Here is a 20,824-nt window from a genome sequence, read left to right on the forward strand (position 1 = left end):
ATATTATCATTTATTTGATTCTTCATGAAACCAAAACTGTTTCTGCCTTCATTTGTTAAAAAGTCTTTCCATAACTCTTAAAACTGCAGAGATTTCCCTTTTTTCAGATCCCCCATGGCACAGCCCAGAGTCTGGTCCTCTATACTGTCTCAATCTGTCTGTTTCACTTGTGTCTCCAGACAGTGGCTGAAGTCTGAGGGCATCCAGAGAATCTCATTGTTCTTTCACAACAAAGCTCTGGAGAAAGAGGTAGGCGAATGCATACAAAACAGCAGCCAGTATTGTTCGCTGGCGGAACAAATCAGTTGAAATTAGTATGTATCAGTGAAACATAAATCATTAGGGACCTGTACAATCTTCCATATGTAAAGCACAAGTTTTCATATATCATCAGCATCTAATATATTTTTATAATGTCCAGACTTAGTATTAATGTTGCCTTTGCTTTGATATGTTCTGTTCCTGCTATGTTACACAGCCTTATGTGTTGTATACGTTTCTAATTTTCTGCCTTATTTTCTCTCAACAGTACAGATCCACAACATTACCAGCCTTCAAGTACTATGTCACCTGCGCCTGCCTCATATTCTGCTGTATATTCATAGTGCAGGTCCTTGTGTTGCCCAAGTAAGTCTGCAACCATTCACAAGATTCACACACTCCCCATAGCATCAGCAGTCCAGCTGTGGAAGCAGTTTGATGTGAAAAAGCCATTTGACGCCAGCTGCCTCATCAACAGGACCACGCTGAAATGAGGGAGGCAGGGGAGCAGGAAGCAGAATGCTAAAAAGCAAATTGAAATGAAAGGGCACCATGTCTGCTGGTGATCATAGATCAGGTGAATCGAAGTGAGGCGTCTCTCTAATAGCAAGGAGAGAAATTCACAGTCATGCTAATTTACTGCTTCTGAGTGCCACAGGTGTAATTCAGAATCTGAGAGGCCATTGATTTTCTAATTCACCTCTCTCTCTCACTCTCTTTATCTCTGTTCTCATCGCTCCACACATTTAGACGTGACATCATCTGTTTTATGGCAGGAATCCTGAAATCATATGTACTAAGAGAAAATGATGCACAAACATAACTTCATTATGACGCACATAGACTGCGCTACTGTACAATCCACAGTACAGGACTGAGGGAATACATTAGGACCTTCATTACATTTATTGCCCTAAGTGGCACTGCAGAAAGCTGAGAGGTGCCAAGAGGCTTTAGAGTAATGTGTGTGTGTGTGTGTGTGTGTGTGTTGTTGCAGAACTGCTGTGCTGGGGATCTCTTTTGGCCTGACATTCCTGCTGTTGGTGTTGATCCTCCTCCTTTGCTTCGCTGGTCACATACTGGTTGGTTTCTCAGTGAATATACATATCCATACATGCATCCTTGTGTTTGAGAAAATAATATGTTAAACTGGGTGAAGCCTAAATGTAGAGTGAATATTTTACCTTTTCATTTTCTTTTGTATTGAAATTCTATACATGCTTACTCCACAGCTCCTCTATATGCTGATAAGACAGTAATTGTCCTACATGATGATATAGTTGACACGCTTCTTAACATTTACCGTGCAGACATTTTAGGCATGTTAGATGTTTTAGATTTCCATCGCACAAACACTGTCAAGTTCATTGTGCAGCCCATTGTGCAGGACAACAAGACCATAAAGAACCAACTAGAGTTCATCTAGAACTATCTTCAGAGGCAAGAAGAACCTGGAGTCCTGCAGCAGAGGGTCTGACCCCCACAGAGCCCAGAACTGGGCAGTGTGGACTCAGTCTGGGATCACATGAAGAGATAGAAACACTGGGACAGCCTGAATCTAAAGAAGAACTGCAGCAACTGTGAAGTAGCAACTGTGTGCAGGTCAAAGCAGAGAGAACAGCTGCTGGTTTAAGGGCAAAAGGGAGAGCTGCAAATACTGATGATGGATGGATGACATCCATAAAACCTTTGTACTGTACAGTATATATATATTCCACATATACATGGACTATATACAGTGTACACATATATATATATACAATATACAATTATGTATGTTTCTTGTTCCTACTGTTGTTTGACACATATTGTTTGTTCATTGCTTCATTTTAAGGGAGTTTTTCTCAGTTATTGTCTCAGCTGTGTGTCTGTTTTTGATCGGTGCCAACATTTTCAGTTTCCTTCACAGGATTTTCATTTGTCTTTATGTATCAGATCACACTTAGTTTAACTCTGAAGCTACTAAATCTTCTGTCCCTCACTTCATGACGTATTACCAAGACACAATCCAACAAGACAAAGAACCCTATTTTCTTTAAAGTGCAAAAAGACAGACTGCTGCGTGAGGAAAATCGCACTATGACTGAGTTTCGTGGCGCCATGTTTCCTCACCTGAGCCACCAGGCACTCAACCTTATACTGGCTTCTAGTAACGACTGTGGTCAAGGATAATTTGTCTATGGAAGAGACAAACATTTGGAAGGAGATTCTTCATATCTTAACCTCCAACACAAGCGTTTGTACTGCTAGGAGCCCTTGGAGTGCAAAGTTGTCTCATCTATGACAGTTACAAGATAGGGATTCAATCAGTGTCCCAAACTAACTCAACAATGGAAAAACCTGCTCAGTATTTGAGAACTAGAGAGTTAGCTGATGTTTCCAGCAACACTGAGCCGCAGCCGTTGGAAATTTGTATCAGCTGCAGTCATTATGTATAAGTTTTATATTAGCTTATCTATCTTTCATTCTTCTTTGACTCATAGTCCATCCATCCAGTTGTTACTGTTGTTTGTTATCCAGCACAAGTGGATGGATCAGTTATGTCTGCTACAGCTGTCACAGGTTTTTTATGGACATTCACTACATGATTTCTCCCTTAAGACCCTATTTTACTCGCTTTTCTCTCTCAAGAGAAATCATCACTAAGTGGGTCACTTCTAATTAAGAAAGGAGCGGGGGGGGGGGGGGGGGTCTGTCCTGACCCAGATATCAGCATTACACACTTTTTAAATAAGAGCGAAGAAATAGAGGTCATGTTTTATGAGTTTGTACTCACCATCAATTTAAGCTGCTCTTGTCGTTGGTATTTGACACACACAGTTAACTAATGAGTTGAACACACTCTACGCATGTGTATCCTGCCTGGTTGGGTGTGTGTGAGTCATTGTAAATGAGGCACGTTATAGTTAAAGGACACGCTCTGTTTATCTGTGAAAGAGTGCATTATACAGTTACTGTGACCAAACACATTTCTTGGAAAATGTCTTTTGAAGTTAAATGAGTTTAGCCGTCGCTGTGAGAAAGCACCACCACAACCACTCAACCTCGAAAAAAGATGTGAAACGCCCTCTGGCACTGTTTGATAAGAATCAGCAGGGAATAGCTGAAGTTTATGTCCTTGTAACCCTCATTTTGTTCTTCTAGAACTGCTATTAGTGTGACAAAGATATGGATTCAATCCAAGTGTCAAAACTCTTAAAATATCTTACACCGAAGTATGAACATGATGTCCTGAAAGGTGAGAAACATGGGAAAACTGTCACACTAACATGCACTTGAAAAATGTTTTAAAGAGGAATAGGACAAGACTCAATGACTAGACTAATACCTTAATAAAAGAAGAAGGCGTTTTGAGTTGAAACTCCAATCCTAAAATTGATTGTCTGAAGCACATCCCTGTTTGGCATGTGACAGATGATCTGTGATTCTTATTTATGTAGATGGATTAAACTGCCCCAGCTATAAAAAATAACACAATTTCCACTGTACCAGTTTATTTTTTATTCCTTTGAGTCACAAAAGGGAGTTTCAGAGAGGAGGCCAGTTTTCTAGTAGCTCGAGCTGGAAGAATTAGAATTTGTGCTGTAGGTTGTGTAATATTTTTGTTCAGTATGAGGGCATGCTTGGATCAGTGCGTTGCATCTTTTTATTCTAATCATACCTTTGTTTTTTTGCATCCCCAGCAGGGAAAGAAGGGGTCCTTCTGCTCTCTAACCTGGTTCCCCTCTTCCTCCCGCATCATCGTTACCAATAATCCCTGGCTGCGATTGGTTTTCACCATGATGACCACTGCTCTCATACTGGTGATGGCCATCTTTAATATGGTAAGAAGCATGTAAAAATGTTGTGGAGGTGGTTTGTCCACTTTATAACTTCTGATTTAATAAAATATATAATCTCAGTATAATAAAAGTTCCCTATAAGCTTTCATAATGCATTATATTGTTTCATATGAAGTAATACAATGATTTTTTTATTTTGCCAGGATGGATGTCATATTAAACAATTACTGTTGTTTTTTGTAAAGCAGCAGAACGTTGTGTGGTCATCATGGTGCTTTATGTAGGTTCATAGTTGTGCTCTATTTTCAACACTATTCATGCCACATCTCTTGCCTCTCTTGAGTAATTCATGTGTTACTGTTAATGTTTATAAGCAACTTTTGTGTGTATGGACCAGACCATTAAAATCAGACCATTAAAATCAGTTTAGCCAACAAAGAAAAAGTTATCAAAACATCATTTCCATCATTTCCTGGTCCAAGGTATTTTCTTCCTATATTTACAGAGGATCAAACAGTACAGTTGAATAAAGCACAAGCAAAATAAACTAAGCACCACGCAATTGTTAATATTCTTGTCCTTACATCCTAAATTTCAATGATAGTCCCTAACCACTAAAGGCATCTTATAAGGACTAAAGTTTTATGATCAGCCTGATGCTGTGCTCTGCCAGCTGCTGGTAGCTGGTACCTAGTCCAGGTATGTATGCACACTTGTTTAAAAATAACTTCTAAATTGCTCATGGAACAATAAACAAATGATAATATGGATGGATATAATATCGATTTAAAAAAGGATCATGTTTTGTCGTTCTGACTTTATTTGAAAGCTGAAAATGAAGAGAGAAACTGGAAACCAGAGCAGAGAGAGAGAGAGAGAGAGAGAGGGCATGACACACAACCAAAGTCCCAGACCAGCAACTGAATGGAGTTTGTGTTTATGTGCCTTAACTATTCAGCCACTGAATACCCTGACAGATTTAAATCCCCCATTCTGAACACTAGGTTGTCAAATAACTCAACTACATGGAGGTTGAAAGTATATGATGCCTAATATCATAGGTGGAGGCTTTAGCTACATCCAGCTCTGTTTACCTCTTCAGCTTTTAGTCAGAGACTGGTAAGCTCAGTAACTTCATTACAAATCATTACACCACAAACGTAATTCGACTGAGTTCTGGCTGCTGTGACATTTCAGCATTAGGTCAAACCCTCCATTCTTTGTGATTTGTTTCAGTTCTTTGTGGAGGATCCTGGAGGATCTATGGAGGACACTCTGACAACTGCTCCACTTCAGAATCTAACTAATTCCAGTCTGGGGGACTACCTAGAGAAAAGCACAAGAGAAAACAAGTTTTATCTGCCAGTAAGTTCAGTGATGAGAGGTCAACAACACAGCCCAGAAGGGCAGTAAATATGTAGAGAGTATCCAAAACAGTACTTGGAAGGATATTTATCTAAAACTGCTGTGTCACATTTTTCCAGTTTAACAAGGAAGTGTTTGTGTAGCTGATTCACACACGCACACACACACTAACACACAAACAAAATAAACAAAATAAGAATATTGACATATTCTAACGTCAGCATGCATGTTATCTGTGGCTGAAGTCACGCAGTGTACTTTTATAGAAATGTTTTTGTGGTCACCATGGTTTTTACTTACTTTCTGTCTCCAGTACTTCATCTACTGTTGTATCCTTGGCCTGGTGTCGTGCTCAGTGTTCCTGAGGATCAACTATGAGCTGAAGATGGTGGTGATGCTGGTTGCTGTGGTGATCTACAACATCATCATCCTCCAGACACACGCCTCTCTGCTGGATGGATTTAGCAAAGCACAATATCCAACTTACAACCTGGATAGGTACCCTCACAGCGAGTCAAGCATTAAGTACACGTACACACACACACACTCACAATTTGACACACTCTCCACTTCCTAATCTCAGAAACAGTAAAACAATTTTTAGGCCCACTTAAGGTCAGCATTATCTCTTCCAAACCCTCTGACCTTGCATCCTGCTCATATCATTTGAGGAGAGCTTATTAAAATGACTAATGAGACTGGACCCCGGTCTACATGGCCATACTAATGCTAAGGTAATAATATCCCATAGGACTGCTGATCAAGTGTAACCCCTGGAGAGGAGGATGCCGAGTGGCAGAGTGAGATACGGCAGGTTCTGTTGGAGCTGAATGCGTTTTTCCACATTTGACTGACAGCTGGTGTTTCACGGCTGAAAAAAGTCCCATTATGCAAAAAGTTTTCAGGGCTCCAAGACAGGCTGGTGAAAAATTCTTTTTTCTCACACTCATATTTCTCTCTTTGTTTCTCTTTGTCACCTTGGCTTTATTTGCATGAAAAGTATATAGTTGCTGCCAAAGCACTGGGACATATAAAAAAGAACAGTTATGTAAATGTAGAGCAAATAGACAGACTACCCAATAAATTGCCTTTTTTTTTCTGACAGGCTTCAGTTTATATATCATTGCCTTGAAACATTTCTTTGATGATACTGGGTCTGCTATGACTTCATTGTAGCTTGGTCAATTTGCTTGTGGCTCGACCCTTTAATGTACAAAAGCAAATTGATACATGTACATACAATGTACTCTACAAAATTAATAAAAGCTAATGATCTTATAAGTAGAATGTGATTGCTATTAAAGGTCATTTTAGTTTTAGTGGTTCCTTTGCATCGACCACAGGCATGGGTAACTACAAAATGACTCAAAGGATCAGACTGTATTATTATTCCTCACCATGTTCCAAGTCATTCTGTTCAGGTTGCCAGCGTTAGGGTAAATTATCACAGAGGAAATTGTGTCTGCTTCACTGTTGTGAAATGTACATGAGCGTCACAGGATGACGATTCTGGGCCTTTACAATCAATGTATTCTTCACCAAACAAACAGACAGTAAAGGAAATGACTAATAAATTCAGATATGATTTTCTCTTGAAGAATATGTTAGTTTCCGGGAGTTTCATAATAAAAATGAATTGAAACAACAACTTCAGTAATTCCTTCCTTCAAAATAGATCACAAATATATTGGTATCTATATTTCACTTTTTAAAGCATTTTCATAAAACAACTGGGCACTGCATTTTTCTGGCAACTCAGAAAGGAGTAAGTAATGCATCAGTCGGGACTATTTTCAGCCAGAAATGGATTATTATTGATCATTATTATGGTGATGTAGGAACTTCGCTTTCTAATATATTTTCATATGTTTTGGACAAAAGTGGCACAGAGCAGTAAGATACATCAAGATTTTGGATACACAGAGCATTAATAAGATCATTTTTTGCTATGATTTGTTGATTAAACATGATGATGAGACTTTGACTACAGATGTTCAACACTAACTGTGTTCAATCTGTCTCTATAGACCAGGTGTTTTGAAGGATCTGAAGACGATGGGCTCTGTGTCTCTTTTCATCTTCTTCATTACTCTACTGGTATTAGCTAGGCAGGTTAGTATTCATTAACTGGCAACCACAATGTCATCAGTAGTCATCGCTATATAATAATGATATATAGTGTACTTATAGCCCATGTTTTCTAGACATTTTTTGCTACAGTTATACCCATTTTTCAACCATTTACTGTTACAAAATCTTATTCTTACTAAAAAATCTCTGTTTTGAGGACTGTTTTTAGCTCTATGTCATCTGTGTCCATCATCCTCACCTCATATGCTAAATTTATCTGACACAGATTTGGTGTGCACGTCTTATCTTTACTGGGGTACCATCTATCATCCCTGACCCCAAAACAGATGTTCTGAAGAAAAATCAGAAAGAAATCACCCCCAGAGTCTCTGTACCCAAAAGTGGGGAGTCCCCCGAGAGCCACACTTGGTCCAAACAGCTCCATGTGTTGTTCTGGGTCACTGTTACCAGAAGTGAGGGAAAAAATTGTGTTAGAAACTTCTTCTTCTGTTTAAAACTCTTTGTTACTGTCATAATTTAGTTGTGCTCTTACAAGAGCTTTAGTGAGTAATTGAGTCCATAAATGCTGTTTGGGTGTAAATAAGTGCAGTAAAATGCTTCATCAATTATCATCAAAATTAAAATGGAAGCAGGTGAAAAGGTGTTCAGAGTGGTGTCACCTAATGGCTTTGACGCAGAAGTATAAAAATCTGTGGCAGACATGAGGGCAAAAGGTCTTGGAGCATCCATTTTTACATGCTCTCAGCCTGCTATTATTAAATCTGCCTTGTGAAATTTGCATCATTAACCCTAACAAGCCCCTTCCCAACCATTTAGTCAGGGAGAGGAGATAGAAAGTTAGGGAATGAAGGCATCTGTAAATCATGCCTTAGCAATTAGCTTTTATAGAATGAGCATAGTTTGTTTTGGTCGAGGTTCTAGACTTGTAGAAGTACTGGAGTTCCCATCTCGACAAGACAAGCCATTGCTCAGACTGCACACACATACAGCCACTTATACACCACATACGCATTATCCAGACCCCACTCTTTGCACACTGTATGTTGTTGTAGACTCCACTGTGACACCTTACAGTTTGGACTGCCACAGCAAAGGATCAGTAAATGAGATATTTCAGTTTTTGATTTTCAAGAAATGTGCTTGAGTTTTGAAAAACAACCAAAACAACAATTTCAACTGTATATATATATATATATACATACACAAATGGTTGAGACTGTGTGTCCTTATAGGGCTGGAAGCTGGCCTATTTTCAGTTTCAGCCTCAGGCGATCAGGATCTCAGCACAGAGCTGTATATGCCTTCACTGTCGGAGGCTTCTAAATTGGCCCCATAGTTTCATCTCCAGGGAAAACTATTCAGTGCACACATATATCACCAGGCTACTAACCACACATGAAATGCATCTCAGAGGAGACTGAAAGCACTCCAACTCACAGCTATACAGTCACTGTAGGGGCCAGCCCACAGGTAGCCTGGAGCTCTCAGGTACATATTGATAGTATGATGAGGGGGGTACACACTCATCTGTTGGGATGTTTTAACCCCAATAGTTGAGTCCCGCTGTCATATTTCGATGTGTTCAAAACTCCTCCATGCATGAATAACCAAACAGAAAACAGGAGCAGTGGCTATCTTTGATGCAAATTAGTCTTATCTGCTTACCATTTCCTTGGGCAGTGACAGCAAAGCTTCTTGCACTATTTCAGTCTTATTGGGACATTAATTTTCTATGAATATCAAGCATGTCCTTTAGTTTGAGTCACTTGAATCTTTCTGGAAAGCCTCTATTCTAACAGAATAGAAGCAGCCTATTTTAACAAAACACTCATATCATGGGCAGTTTTATAGCTGGGGGGGCTAGATGGGAGCTGATGCAGATACATGTGTGGCTTTTCTGCTCAACCTCCAGTCCACATCAAACATCAGTTAAAAATGATGGTTCCTTTTCTCTCTTGACTTTGGTGTCAACTTCTACTATGGCCTGTAGCTTTGGAGCAGAGTGCTGGGTGTGAATGACACAGGTGTCTCTTTACTCTGTGTCCTTCTGTAACAGAATGAATATTACTGTAGGTTGGACTTCCTGTGGAGGGACAAGTTTAAGAGAGAGTGTGAGGAGATCGAAACCATGGAGAACCTCAACCGGGTTCTGCTGGAGAACGTTTTACCTGCCCATGTTGCCGAACACTTCCTGGGACGCAACTGGAAAAATGAGGTGAATTCACAAGAAACTATGACAGTTTTATAATTTTTGTACAGCCAATATGCAGCTGGAGCCAGAAATCAGTTAGCTTAGCTTAGCTTACCTTTGCTTAGCTTAGACACTTTATGTGTCATTAGCATCTAAAATGTGTGTTCATATTTACAGAGTATGACTGACTGCTGGCAACAGCTTCATCTGAATGGTATTAGCCACCTCACTGTAACAAAGTGATCAATCACATTTCCCCAAGTGTTAAACTATACTTTTAATGATGTATGATTAAATCTATTTCACACCTCTTTATATTCTTTTGTCCACTGTCATATGCTGCTTTCATCATTTTATTTTCTGCTATAAAATGAATAAACGTGTTTGTGTTTTGTTCTCTTCGTTGATATCTGCATGCTGTCCCTGTATACATGCTGTAACTGATGCAGCCTACTCGCCTGACGTGCTTTTCATTCCAGTATTTCTCTGTAATTCATTCCGGTGCTGGACATTTGTGGACTCACTCTTCTCTACACTTACGTCTCCTGTTTCTGTGACAAATGCTGTTAATGCTTTACTGCCGTGGTGACCCAGTGTCCCCACAGACACAGTTAAAGTTTCATCTTATTTATTTAAAGCATCTGTGTCATTGTTCAGTGTGAGGTATTCAGCCCATAGATCTTCTTCATGTGGAGGTGACTCACTGAAATGGACAGACCATTCGTCTTGTGGTTTCCTTCACTGGTCCTCAATCAATACAACACATCCTGCTGTTATCTTCTTCCTCCTTGTTATCAGGACCTTTATCATCAGTCATACGAGTCGGTGTGTGTGATGTTCGCCTCCATCCCAGACTTCAAAGAGTTTTATACTGAGTCTGATGTCAATAAGGAAGGACTGGAGTGCCTCCGTCTCCTCAACGAGATCATAGCAGACTTTGATGAGGTAAACTCCTCTCCTGATGATAATCCTGACTGTCGGACAATGTTAAAAAAAAAAACCTTTTGTGCTGCTTTTTTGAGATTATGCTCCACATTTGTAGGAGAAGCAGAAAATATAACCAGTATTTGGTTGTTGCTGTTATTTCCTGCTCCTGTTCGTTACATATCATATGTGCTGTATTCCTCATGTGTCCTCAGCTGCTGTCCAAACTGAAGTTCAGCGGTGTGGAGAAGATAAAGACCATCGGTAGCACCTATATGGCTGCAACTGGACTCAACATGACACCAGGACCAGAGTCCACACAGGTATGCTTTTACACACACACAGACATTTCACAGTGACTGAACATGTGTTTTAATGTTTCATCCACATTAGAGACAGAGCGCTACATTTCAGGTTAAAGCCTCTACTGTCAGTTTTCATTGGTGTTAATATTTGACAGTAAAAGCCCAAGAAAAGCATCAGAGTAGTTTTTGCACATGATGACCAGATTTCAGAGTGCCAAAAGGGTTTCTGCAACCAGTAAACTTGTCATTTTTCTTTTATGGTCCCAAAACAGAATGTAGCTTAAGCTTCAAAGTATTTATTGCAGTCCAAGATTTGGACACTTTGTGTGGGTTGCTCCTTAAATGTGCTACACACACTGTAACAGTCCAGCATCAGTGATTCATTACTACACTCATTTGAATACATCAGTGTAGTCACTAGAAATAAATGAGATCACCACTCAGGAATGTGGCAGCACAATGTTTTGTATAAAGAAATCTGCATGATTGGTAGGAAATCTGCTTAATTAACCATTCACCAAGCCCCACCCCCTTAGTTACTGTTGCTATGCCTGTCAAGCTTTCCATTTGAGTGTAATGCTGCTCAGTGACAAGCAGAATTACCATTCGAGCTTCATAGTAATGCTTGAAACAATAGGTCTGTGATTTCAGACAGAAGCAGGCTTCTCATTGTAGCTGTCGGCAGATTTGTTTAGCTGTGCTGACTTTCTAATTAATGCTAACGGGTAGAAGAACACACTCCATAAAGCAACTTGGAGATTTTTGTTTTACTGTGCATTTATTAAAACTTTATGTTTCGCTTCCATAAGAGGAAAAGTTGTTATTTTAAAGGGTTTAAAAGTAACAAGTTTGGCTACAGTTGTTGGAGTGTGAACTTGCTCTAATCCAATAAAGTACAGGATAGAGCTGCTAACCTCAGCTGATATGGCAGCATTCATCTCCCACACAGTGGATGTGTCTGTCCTGATTGGGGCTTTTTCCTAATGTAGCCTCTAACCACACAAACGTTTAGTATTTAGAGCTAACGATGTGTTCCTTGGCATTGAAAGTAATGCCATTACTGTAGGTTGTAAATTAGTTATCCAGACATGCAAAAATTAGCAGCTTACACAAGAGCACCCTGCAGTCCCACACTGTTTAACAATTTGTTCTTCGGATTTGGTTCTGGAAAGGGGGTAAAAAAATACATCCCCCTCCAGACAGTGTAAATGCTGAGTGCCACACGAACATGACTGAATTATGTCCAAAAATGACTGGCCTGCTGTGCCTACTACAGTTGATAAGCTCCTTCTTTTCCTTTCAGCTGCTCCCTTCAGGGGTCGCCACAGCGAATCATCTGCCTCCATTCCACCCTATCCTCTCCTCCACACCCACACCAACTATCCTATATACTAACTATACTATATATATATATATATATATATATATATATATATATATATATATATATATATAGTGTGTGTGTGTGTAAAAAACCCTAGGTGTCCTTGTGTCTTTGTCCTTCTGTTCAACACAGGCTTGGAGTCGTTGTGATGACTATATCCCTTCTCAACCCTATGGGTGTTGTGTGTGTTTTCCTCAATCTCTGGTCCTCGGAGTTTGAGGGTTCTTCACAGTATCTTAGCTGTTCCTAGCACTGCGCTCTTCTGGACTGAGATCTCTGATGTTGTTCCTGGGATCTGTTGGAGCCACTCTCCCAGTTTGGGGGTCACAGCCCCGAGGGTGCCGATTACCATGGGGACCACTGTTGCCTTCACCTTCCACATCTTTTCTAGCTCTTCTTTAAGCCCTTGGTATTTCTCCAGCTTCTCATGTTCCTTCTTTCTGATGTTGCTGTCACTTGGGATCGCTACATCTACCACTACGGCTTTCTTCTGCTGTTTGTCCACCACTACTATGTCTGGTTGGTTAGCCATCACCTGTTTGTCGGTCTGTATCTGGAAGTCCCACAGGATCTTAGCTCAGTCATTCTCCACCACCTTTAGAGGCGTGTCCCATTTTGACCTCGGGACCTCCAGCCCATACTCGGCACAGATGTTCCTGTACACTATGCCGGCCACTTGGTTGTGGCGTTCCATGTACGCTCTGCCTGCTAGCATCTTACAAACTGCTGTTATGTGCTGGATTGTCTCAGGGGCATCTTTGCACAGCCTGGTGTGGTAGACCCCAGCCTCAATCGATCTTGTGCTCAGGTCCTGTTCTTGTGCTGCTATGATCAGTGCCTCTGTGCTGTCTTTCAGTCCAGCCTTTTCCAGCCACTGGTAGGACTTTCCTATATACTGTAAGCCACTTCTTGTATCTGTCGGTGGTACATACTGTGCAGGGGTTTGTCCTGCCATGATGGTTCTCGCTCTTCGTCCTCTGCATCGGGCTTCTGTTGCCTGAGATATTCACAAAGTATTCCATCGCTTGGGGCCATCTTCCTGATGTACTCATGGATCTTTGCCTTTTCATCTCGGATGGTGGCTCTGATGCTCACCAGTCCTCGGCCTCCTTCCTTCCTCTTAGTGTACAGTCTCAGGATGCGGGATTTGGAGTGAAGTCCTCCATGCATTGTGAAGAGCTTCCTTGTCTTGACATCAGTGGCTTCTATGTCCTCTTTTGGCCAGCTTATTATGCCAGCGGGGTATCTGATGACCGGCAGGGCGTAGGTGTTGATGGCTTGGACCTTGTTCTTCCCATTTAGCTGACTTCTTAGGACTTGCCTTACTCTCTGTAGGTATTTGGCTGTGGCTGCTTTCCTTGTGGCTTCTTATTGGTTCCCCTTTGCCTGTGGGATTCCAAGGTACTTATAGCTTCCCTCAACATCCGCTATGCTGCCTTCTAGTAGTTTAACTCCTTCAGTCCTGACAACCTTCCCTCTCTTTATTATCATTCGACCACACTCCAGTCCGAATGCTGTATATCCTGGTGGTGTGGATCAGTGAGTCGATGTCTCGCTCAGTCCTGGCATACAGCTTGATGTCATCCATGTACAGGAGGTGGCTGATGGTTGCTCCATTTTGTAGTCGGTATCCAAAGCCAGTCTTAGTGATGATCTGGCTGAGGGGGTTCAGGCCTATGCAGAACAGCAGCGGGGACAGAAAATCTCCTTGGTAGATGCCGCACTTGATAGAGATTTGTGCAAGTGGCTTGAGGTTGGCCACTAGGGTTGTTTTTCACAGTCCCATTGTTACTTATGAAGGTTCTTAGAGTCCTATTGATGTTGAATAGCTCCAGGCTTTCCAGGATCCATGTGTGAGGCATAGAGTTGGAGGATTTCTTGTAGTCAATCCAGGTGGTGCACAAGTTGGTCTGTCTGGTCTTACAGTCTCGAGTGAGTGCTTTATCTACCAGTAGTTGATGCTTTGCTCCCCTGGTGTCCTTACCCATTCCTTTCTGGGCCCCGCTCATGTATTGAGCCAAGTGTTTACTCATCTTAGCCGCTATGATGCCTGACAGGAGCTTCCATGCTGTGCAGAGGCAGGTTATCAGGTGGTAGTTGGATGGGACTGCTCCCTTTTGGGGGTATATATATATATCTATATCTATATACACACACACATATACTATATATAACTATACTACAGTTGATAAGCTATGACTGGAAAATCGGTGGTCAGGTTAGGGGTTTGGAGAGGGCCATTAGCTGTACAGCACCAAAAATAGATACAGAAGCACATGGAGAGAGTGATGTGCTTTTCAGTGTGTGTAAAACTGCCAAAGTTAAAAGCAACAACAATAATAATAATAATAATAATAATACTGCATAAATTGAACCCATGGTGATCATGGTCTTATGTAGTTGAAGTATTTACATCAACAGGTTAGTTCATATACCGTCTTCATCTTATTTTGTCCATTTTCTCCATCTCTGCATGCCCTCCAGGAACATGACAGACAAAACATGCACATTGGCACGATGGTGGAGTTTGCATTTGCTCTAGTTGGGAAGCTAGATGTCATCAACAAACACTCCTTCAATGACTTCAAACTCCGAATTGGTGAGAACATTTTTTCACCGCTCTCATTTGGCCAAATGTATTTGTTTTGCAAAATCAGTGAAGTCATTTGTGATGGGCTATTTTTTTCTAGGGATAAACCACGGGCCAGTGATTGCAGGGGTAATCGGTGCCCAGAAACCTCAGTATGACATCTGGGGAAACAGTGTGAATGTGGCCAGCAGGATGGAGACCACCGGAGTACTGGGCAAAATACAGGTGGGGTGTCGTACAAAACACAGGTGCGTGTCTTGCAGCGTGGCAGTGAACTTATTCTAGTCACGTGTCTTTTCTGTCCATTCAGGTAACAGAGGAGACAAGTCGTATTTTATCAACACTAGGGTACATGTGCACTTGTCGTGGCATCATCAATGTGAAGGGCAAAGGAGAGCTGAAGACCTACTTTGTTCACACCGAGATGTCCCGATCTCTGTCACAAGGAACTGTGATGCCTTGAGCGTACCGCACTGAACAAACAGACAACTATACAAAGTGGCTGTAGAAGTGATTTTGTCATGCTCCGTAACGTAAACTCATTACCAGCAGTACAATGGATAGACAGTTGTCGAGAAAACACTTTTGTCCTTAGCAACACAATGTAGAGCAGGAAGTAGTTGCACCACAGCAGTCCTCCTGCTGCACTTTGGATGGTTTTCACATCTCAAGTGTAACAGGGATTTCGCTCTGAGGAGTCTCTTCAGTGATTAAGCGAGCGCCTGACTACAGAGAGGTACTAAATTAGTGCAGCTCTCAAGTACTGCAGTCAGCCCTGTGTACAGTAGTAGTGGTGTGGAGCTAATTACCCATGCCAGTGTTGCATTGCTTCAGAGCCTTATACTTGAGCAAACTGAGCTGCCTGCCGAGCTGTGTTTTTATATCTGCCTGGTTGGCCCTGTGAGCTGGTTTGTTCCATTTTATTCCAAATGGATGTTCAATAGTTTATTGTCATATAGAGCAGTTGATGCCAATAAATTGCCAGCGTGATGGACTAGTTTGCCAAAACCTGTGAATTGTATTTATAGCTTTAGAGCTGCATTCGTATCCCACTGAAGTGTAGGTGGACACAGGATTCAAAAGGAAGGTAGAGGTTTCTTTTCTATGGTCCATCTGGAACCAGACCAACAGCAATGTGTGTAAATGTTCACTGCCATCATTTTGTTATTCATTAAACATTTGTATATTATTTGACATCCCCTGCCTTTTTGTGTCTTTTTGTGCACAGTGCACCTTTATAGAGTTTTAACAGTGAACATTGACAGAATGTATTCACAGAATAGTCCAAAGCCTGTAACAGTTTTAACTTCAATAGAAAAACTTCTTCCTTTCAGCCCTTGGCTGTGTGAATCCAGGTACGTTTTTCTTGAAGGATTACAGACAACATTGGTTTTTCTTCAGCAAGTTTGTATTTATTGTAATCATCAACCAACCATGGTAACACAACTCGATTGTATAGTAGTTTTACTACTATATATAAACATCTATATCATTTTTTCTTGTAAAAAAAGACAGCATGATCAGAAAGTATTTCTTATAATAAAACCTGGATAAATAATAAAGGATGTTCATCTGATATAATTATTTGCCCCTGGACTGCTGATTGAGGTGTGAAACCACTGCTTCATAAACACATTATTTATTAAATACTAATATGTATCAACACTTTTGTTTTACTCAGCTATTTTTCTCTTTAGACTTTTGAAACAACACAAAAGTCTAGCTCCTAGATCCTTTTAAATAAACAACACAGCTCTCACACCAAACAGATTGAAATACTGCACCCTTTCTAAGAATAAAAGTTCTATTTCTGCCAGAGAACAAAGGCAGAAGAAAATGAGAGATGTCTGTGCTCGAAAAATATCCTATTACGTAGGAGGCTGGTTTCAGTTGCCTGGGTTCAGACTTTATATACAGAAAGAATCCAAGCAAATCAAACAGGTTAGTGATGCACAAAAAATACAATTTATGTGTTTACATAAAACATGAGAGTTCGAATGCAGATAATGTATTGTGACTAATATGAATAGAAGTATCTGCATGTTTTCAAAAGGAAATTCTGTAAGTAAGTAATAATTCACATTATTCCATTCAAGCAACATTTATACTGAGGGCAGAAATACTAACACAAGACGTTCAGCCATTTACATCATGGGCAATATTCAGCTGCAGTACCCGGAAGACAGTTTTTAATTTATAGACTGTACCACCTGAACCTTTAAATGATGCTGATACTGAGGGGAGTGATTTCAACCTCACAATAGAAAATGTATTTAATTCCCTAACTACCAATATATACTGCAGTAACCTGTCATTAAATGTTTCTGATTAAATGATAGCTTAAATGTTTAATTTTTTGTTTCTTTGTTTTTTTTAGTGTAATAAAATGCAACACTACAACACTGGATTATTATTCAAAGCTTACGCAGTGAGTACAAGCACGTCTCATGCTGTAATACTTTCAGATCGGGGTCACTGATCCGTATCCTTCTGCCACATTCCAGATGATCCCATTTTTCATGAAAAATTCTGCTTCCATGCAAGCCACATGTGCATACTGCCGGTTTGTTTGATAGAGGACAGGAACAGATCGGCGTCCGTATTCTGAAGAGGAGAGCACTGGCACAGTTCTGGACTTCTCCTGGGAGTGAAGCAGGACAACAAGGTACAGAGATGAGGAGTCAACATTAAAACAAAAAAAACTTGTAAGATATGCTGTTTAACAGAGTGGGTCTTTTGAGTCATATTTCAGTTAGTTTTGTATCATGTCATTGGAAATGGCCATGTCATATAGGAGATAGCTGTTTACAGGAGCCACACTAGTTCATTGAGCTACTTTTAGTCTCAAACCTTTAGAACTGAGAAGGACAGGTGGTTTACAGATTCAGGTGCTATACTTTCTGATTGCACTGAACCTCTACCAATGCATTGCTGTGGTATGATGTTTGATACCGTTTCAAAACATAATTTCAGTCATAATCATTGCAGTTGAAGCAAAGGTACTTGCACTTTGCTAGAACTGAGATGAAAAGATGATTGCTCATCTCAGTCTGTACCATAAATTTCATTTTTTGTCTCTTCATTGCCAGGAGATGTAATGGGACAAAATATCTGCAGAAATAAATACTATCCCCACAACTGAACCTATCAGCTACACTATAATGTTATATTAGGAGCAGCGGAAGAGCAGGTGTTGCTCAGTGTTACCCAGAGCAGTATTGTCTGTCTTCAGGATAGGCAGTACCTGTTTCTGGCTGTGGCAGGTTCACTGGTTGCTTTATAATTTCATGAGTTTTAGGGGAAACAAAAATAAACCACTAGCATTATCTTCTTAACAGTTTATGCAATAAATAGTTTTAAAATCATATTCAAATGTGAATTGCGGAACAGAAATGTCCTAATTCAGCAGGAGCTGTCAGTAACGTTGACAGGCAACCACTCAACTCACTGTAATTACAATCTCAGCAGCGTGTGGCTGCTTTGTTCTCCACCCACTCTGCTTTCAGTGACCCAGAATCTCACTGTGCACTAGTTTCCTTGACATGAATAATTACTCAATGGAAATAAAATGGCTTGGAAAGGAGCCATAAACAAATGTCATAAAGATATATGTAAGCTACCACAGGGTAAAAAATGGTAACAGATGTATAATTATGGAACTATTTTTAATGTAAGCTCTTCTGGAATTCAATTTCAAAATGTACTTACATTTCCATCTATAAAACAACACTACTGCCAATATCAGCTAAAGCCTAGAAAGTTCTGTCTTTGTAAGCATAAGCAGGACCCTGTGCTGGTGTTCAGGAAACAGTGATAATGGTGAAAAATTAGCTGAATTAGAGTGTTAAAGCTTATAATGTACTGCCTGTCGTCTGTGCGCCAAGTGTGGAGGTGGCTAGTGCTATAAGGCAATGTCCACTGACGTCATTACTGGAAATGAAGAGGTGAACTGTAATTCAGTAATTGAACTATTCATTACTTTAGTTTTACTATTGGTATTACACCGTGCTATAGAGCAACTGTGTGGGGCTTATCTGTGCTTATATTTGTGTATTCAAATCTAATAAAAGTGAATTTCTGACCCTGGATCACTGTTCCTGATGCCATTACAGAAAAAAAAACTGCTAACTGCTAGTAATGCAGTAATTTTCAACATACTACCCCCTGCGGTGACACACAAGGCTGATAGCAGAGATGATAGACTCCACATCATCTTAGATCTTAGTCAATCTAAGATGATAGACTTAGATTGACTCCACCGTCTTACTGGGCCCATGTTAAAGACATGCATAGGATTATCTTAAGTTATTACTGAGTGTTTCTGCAAGATAGAAGAGTTAATGAGATGTTGAAGCACATTCCGGTAACTACCTCCTCATTTATGCTTAGTCCTCTTCCTTTATAGTGTTTTCGGTCTTCCCGGTGCAGTTTCATATCGAAACCTTCGGCCTGCTGGTACACCCGGTTAAACATGGACACTTCTGGGGCCTAGCAATCATTAGACAATCAATAATCATTAGACAATCAATAATCATTAGAAGACCAATAATCATTAGAAAATCAATAATCATTAGAAGACCAATAATCATTAGACGATCAATAATCATTAGACAATCAATAATCATTAGTTAGACAATCAATAACTAAATATTTAGCGTTAGTATTGTACTCTGTAGTTACAACAAAACAAATTAGCTACTTTCTCATAGTATTACTGCAGTTAACATCATTATTGGACAACTAACGTTATGTTTGCTTCATATCTTTACATGACTAAAAGATGTTCATTTTTAATCTGGATTATAAGAATAATCTGGCTCCCTTTCAGTCCTAACTCTCTACATTAACGTTAACTAACGTTAGCTGTGCAATTAGCGTAGCAATGAAGACCCAGTTTCCAGCCCCTCACCTTTGACTCTGTGTTAAAGTAAGACATTTCTTTCGGTTCATGTCGTCGTGGTGGGACGTAACTGAAGGACGATAGGTTGGACAGCGGTTTGGTTTGTGACTCGAGAGATACGTCCATCTTCTAGGCTAAAAACCCCTCAGAAAACCTTAGGGACCATCAGAAAAGTGAATCCGCAGGAAGACGAAGCGTCTGTGGTTGCTAGGATACCGTGTGTTTGCCCCAAACACGGTGTGACGTGCAGCGCGTGGCTCGGTCTGACCAGTGTGCTGTGCACGTGCGTGTCCTGAGTCCTGCTGAGTTTTCCTGATGATCACATTTCAACATAAAGCTACGTGGAAATGGTTACTAATGAACCCTTTGTGTGGAAGCACAGAGCTGTTGTGCTGCAGGAAAATAAGCCTTTAGATTGACTGGCCTATCACAATAGCACTGATGCTACCATCACTTATTTATAATGTTTCCATTTCTTCATTTGGCAACTTGTGGGAGGTCACAACCATCATTCCTTCTTCTTTTCCTTTCAGCTGCTCCCTTCAGGGGTCGCCACAGCGAATCATCTGCCTCCATTTAACCCTGTCCTCTGTATCCTCCTCACCCACACCAACTATCCTCATGTCCTTCACTACATACAACCATCATTCCTATATTCCAGTAAATGAAAGTGATGTGAGAGTCAGTGGACTTACTGTACCATAGACCGGATGAACAAACATATACCAAGTTCTTTATATGCCTTACTAGATGATTAAGTGCATGCAGAAAAGTACCCATCAAATAGTCTGTCAGATGAACTGTTAGAATCAGTAGTGGACTATAAAATAAAGTGATAGCACATCCCTGCACAGATTTAACCAGTGTCTATACTGACAAGGCTTGTCCCTTCAAGGCCCTTCAGACGCCCCTCACTGCATCTGCTGCATAACTCTGGTAGCAGAATAACTTTATAACACTGGGCAGACTCTGCCTCCAGCACAGTGTGGAGTATGCAGTTCAGTTACGGGTGACAAGAAAGTCCAGTTGCT

The 20,824-nt window shown here is 40.5% G+C and overlaps 2 protein-coding genes across 4 annotated transcripts in view; one reads left to right on the plus strand and one right to left on the minus strand.

Moving 5' to 3' along the window:
- adcy2b (adenylate cyclase 2b (brain)) overlaps positions 1–16,089 on the plus strand; it is a 42,312-nt gene extending 26,223 nt beyond the window's left edge. The window contains exons 13-25 of one of the 3 annotated variants that reach the window (XM_026301023.2): positions 180–249; positions 530–627; positions 1,259–1,343; positions 3,945–4,085; positions 5,280–5,408; positions 5,722–5,906; positions 7,436–7,520; positions 9,556–9,714; positions 10,489–10,635; positions 10,830–10,937; positions 14,788–14,902; positions 14,994–15,118; positions 15,204–16,089. In XM_026301023.2, the coding sequence (XP_026156808.1) occupies positions 180–249; positions 530–627; positions 1,259–1,343; positions 3,945–4,085; positions 5,280–5,408; positions 5,722–5,906; positions 7,436–7,520; positions 9,556–9,714; positions 10,489–10,635; positions 10,830–10,937; positions 14,788–14,902; positions 14,994–15,118; positions 15,204–15,356 (1,600 nt within the window). In that variant the 3' untranslated portion in view covers positions 15,357–16,089. Of the gene's footprint in view, positions 1–179; positions 250–529; positions 628–1,258; positions 1,344–3,944; positions 4,086–5,279; positions 5,409–5,721; positions 5,907–7,435; positions 7,521–9,555; positions 9,715–9,867; positions 10,026–10,488; positions 10,636–10,829; positions 10,938–14,787; positions 14,903–14,993; positions 15,119–15,203 lie in introns of those variants that run through there. The other 2 variants (XM_026301025.1, XM_026301024.1) reach the window with 2 other exon arrangements.
- Positions 16,090–16,642: 553 nt separating this feature from the next.
- Positions 16,643–20,188, minus strand: cfap90 (cilia and flagella associated protein 90). Its single transcript, XM_026300436.1, has 3 exons — positions 19,803–20,188; positions 19,265–19,381; positions 16,643–17,534 (listed from the first exon to the last, which is right to left on the minus strand). Exons 1-3 carry the CDS (start codon positions 19,917–19,919, stop codon positions 17,355–17,357), a joined length of 414 nt encoding a protein of 137 aa, XP_026156221.1. The 5' UTR covers positions 19,920–20,188; the 3' UTR covers positions 16,643–17,354.
- Positions 20,189–20,824: the final 636 nt, after the last annotated feature.

The sequence above is a fragment of the Mastacembelus armatus genome, chromosome 11 (assembly GCF_900324485.2).
Source record: "Mastacembelus armatus chromosome 11, fMasArm1.2, whole genome shotgun sequence".
Classification (NCBI taxonomy): domain Eukaryota; kingdom Metazoa; phylum Chordata; class Actinopteri; order Synbranchiformes; family Mastacembelidae; genus Mastacembelus; species Mastacembelus armatus.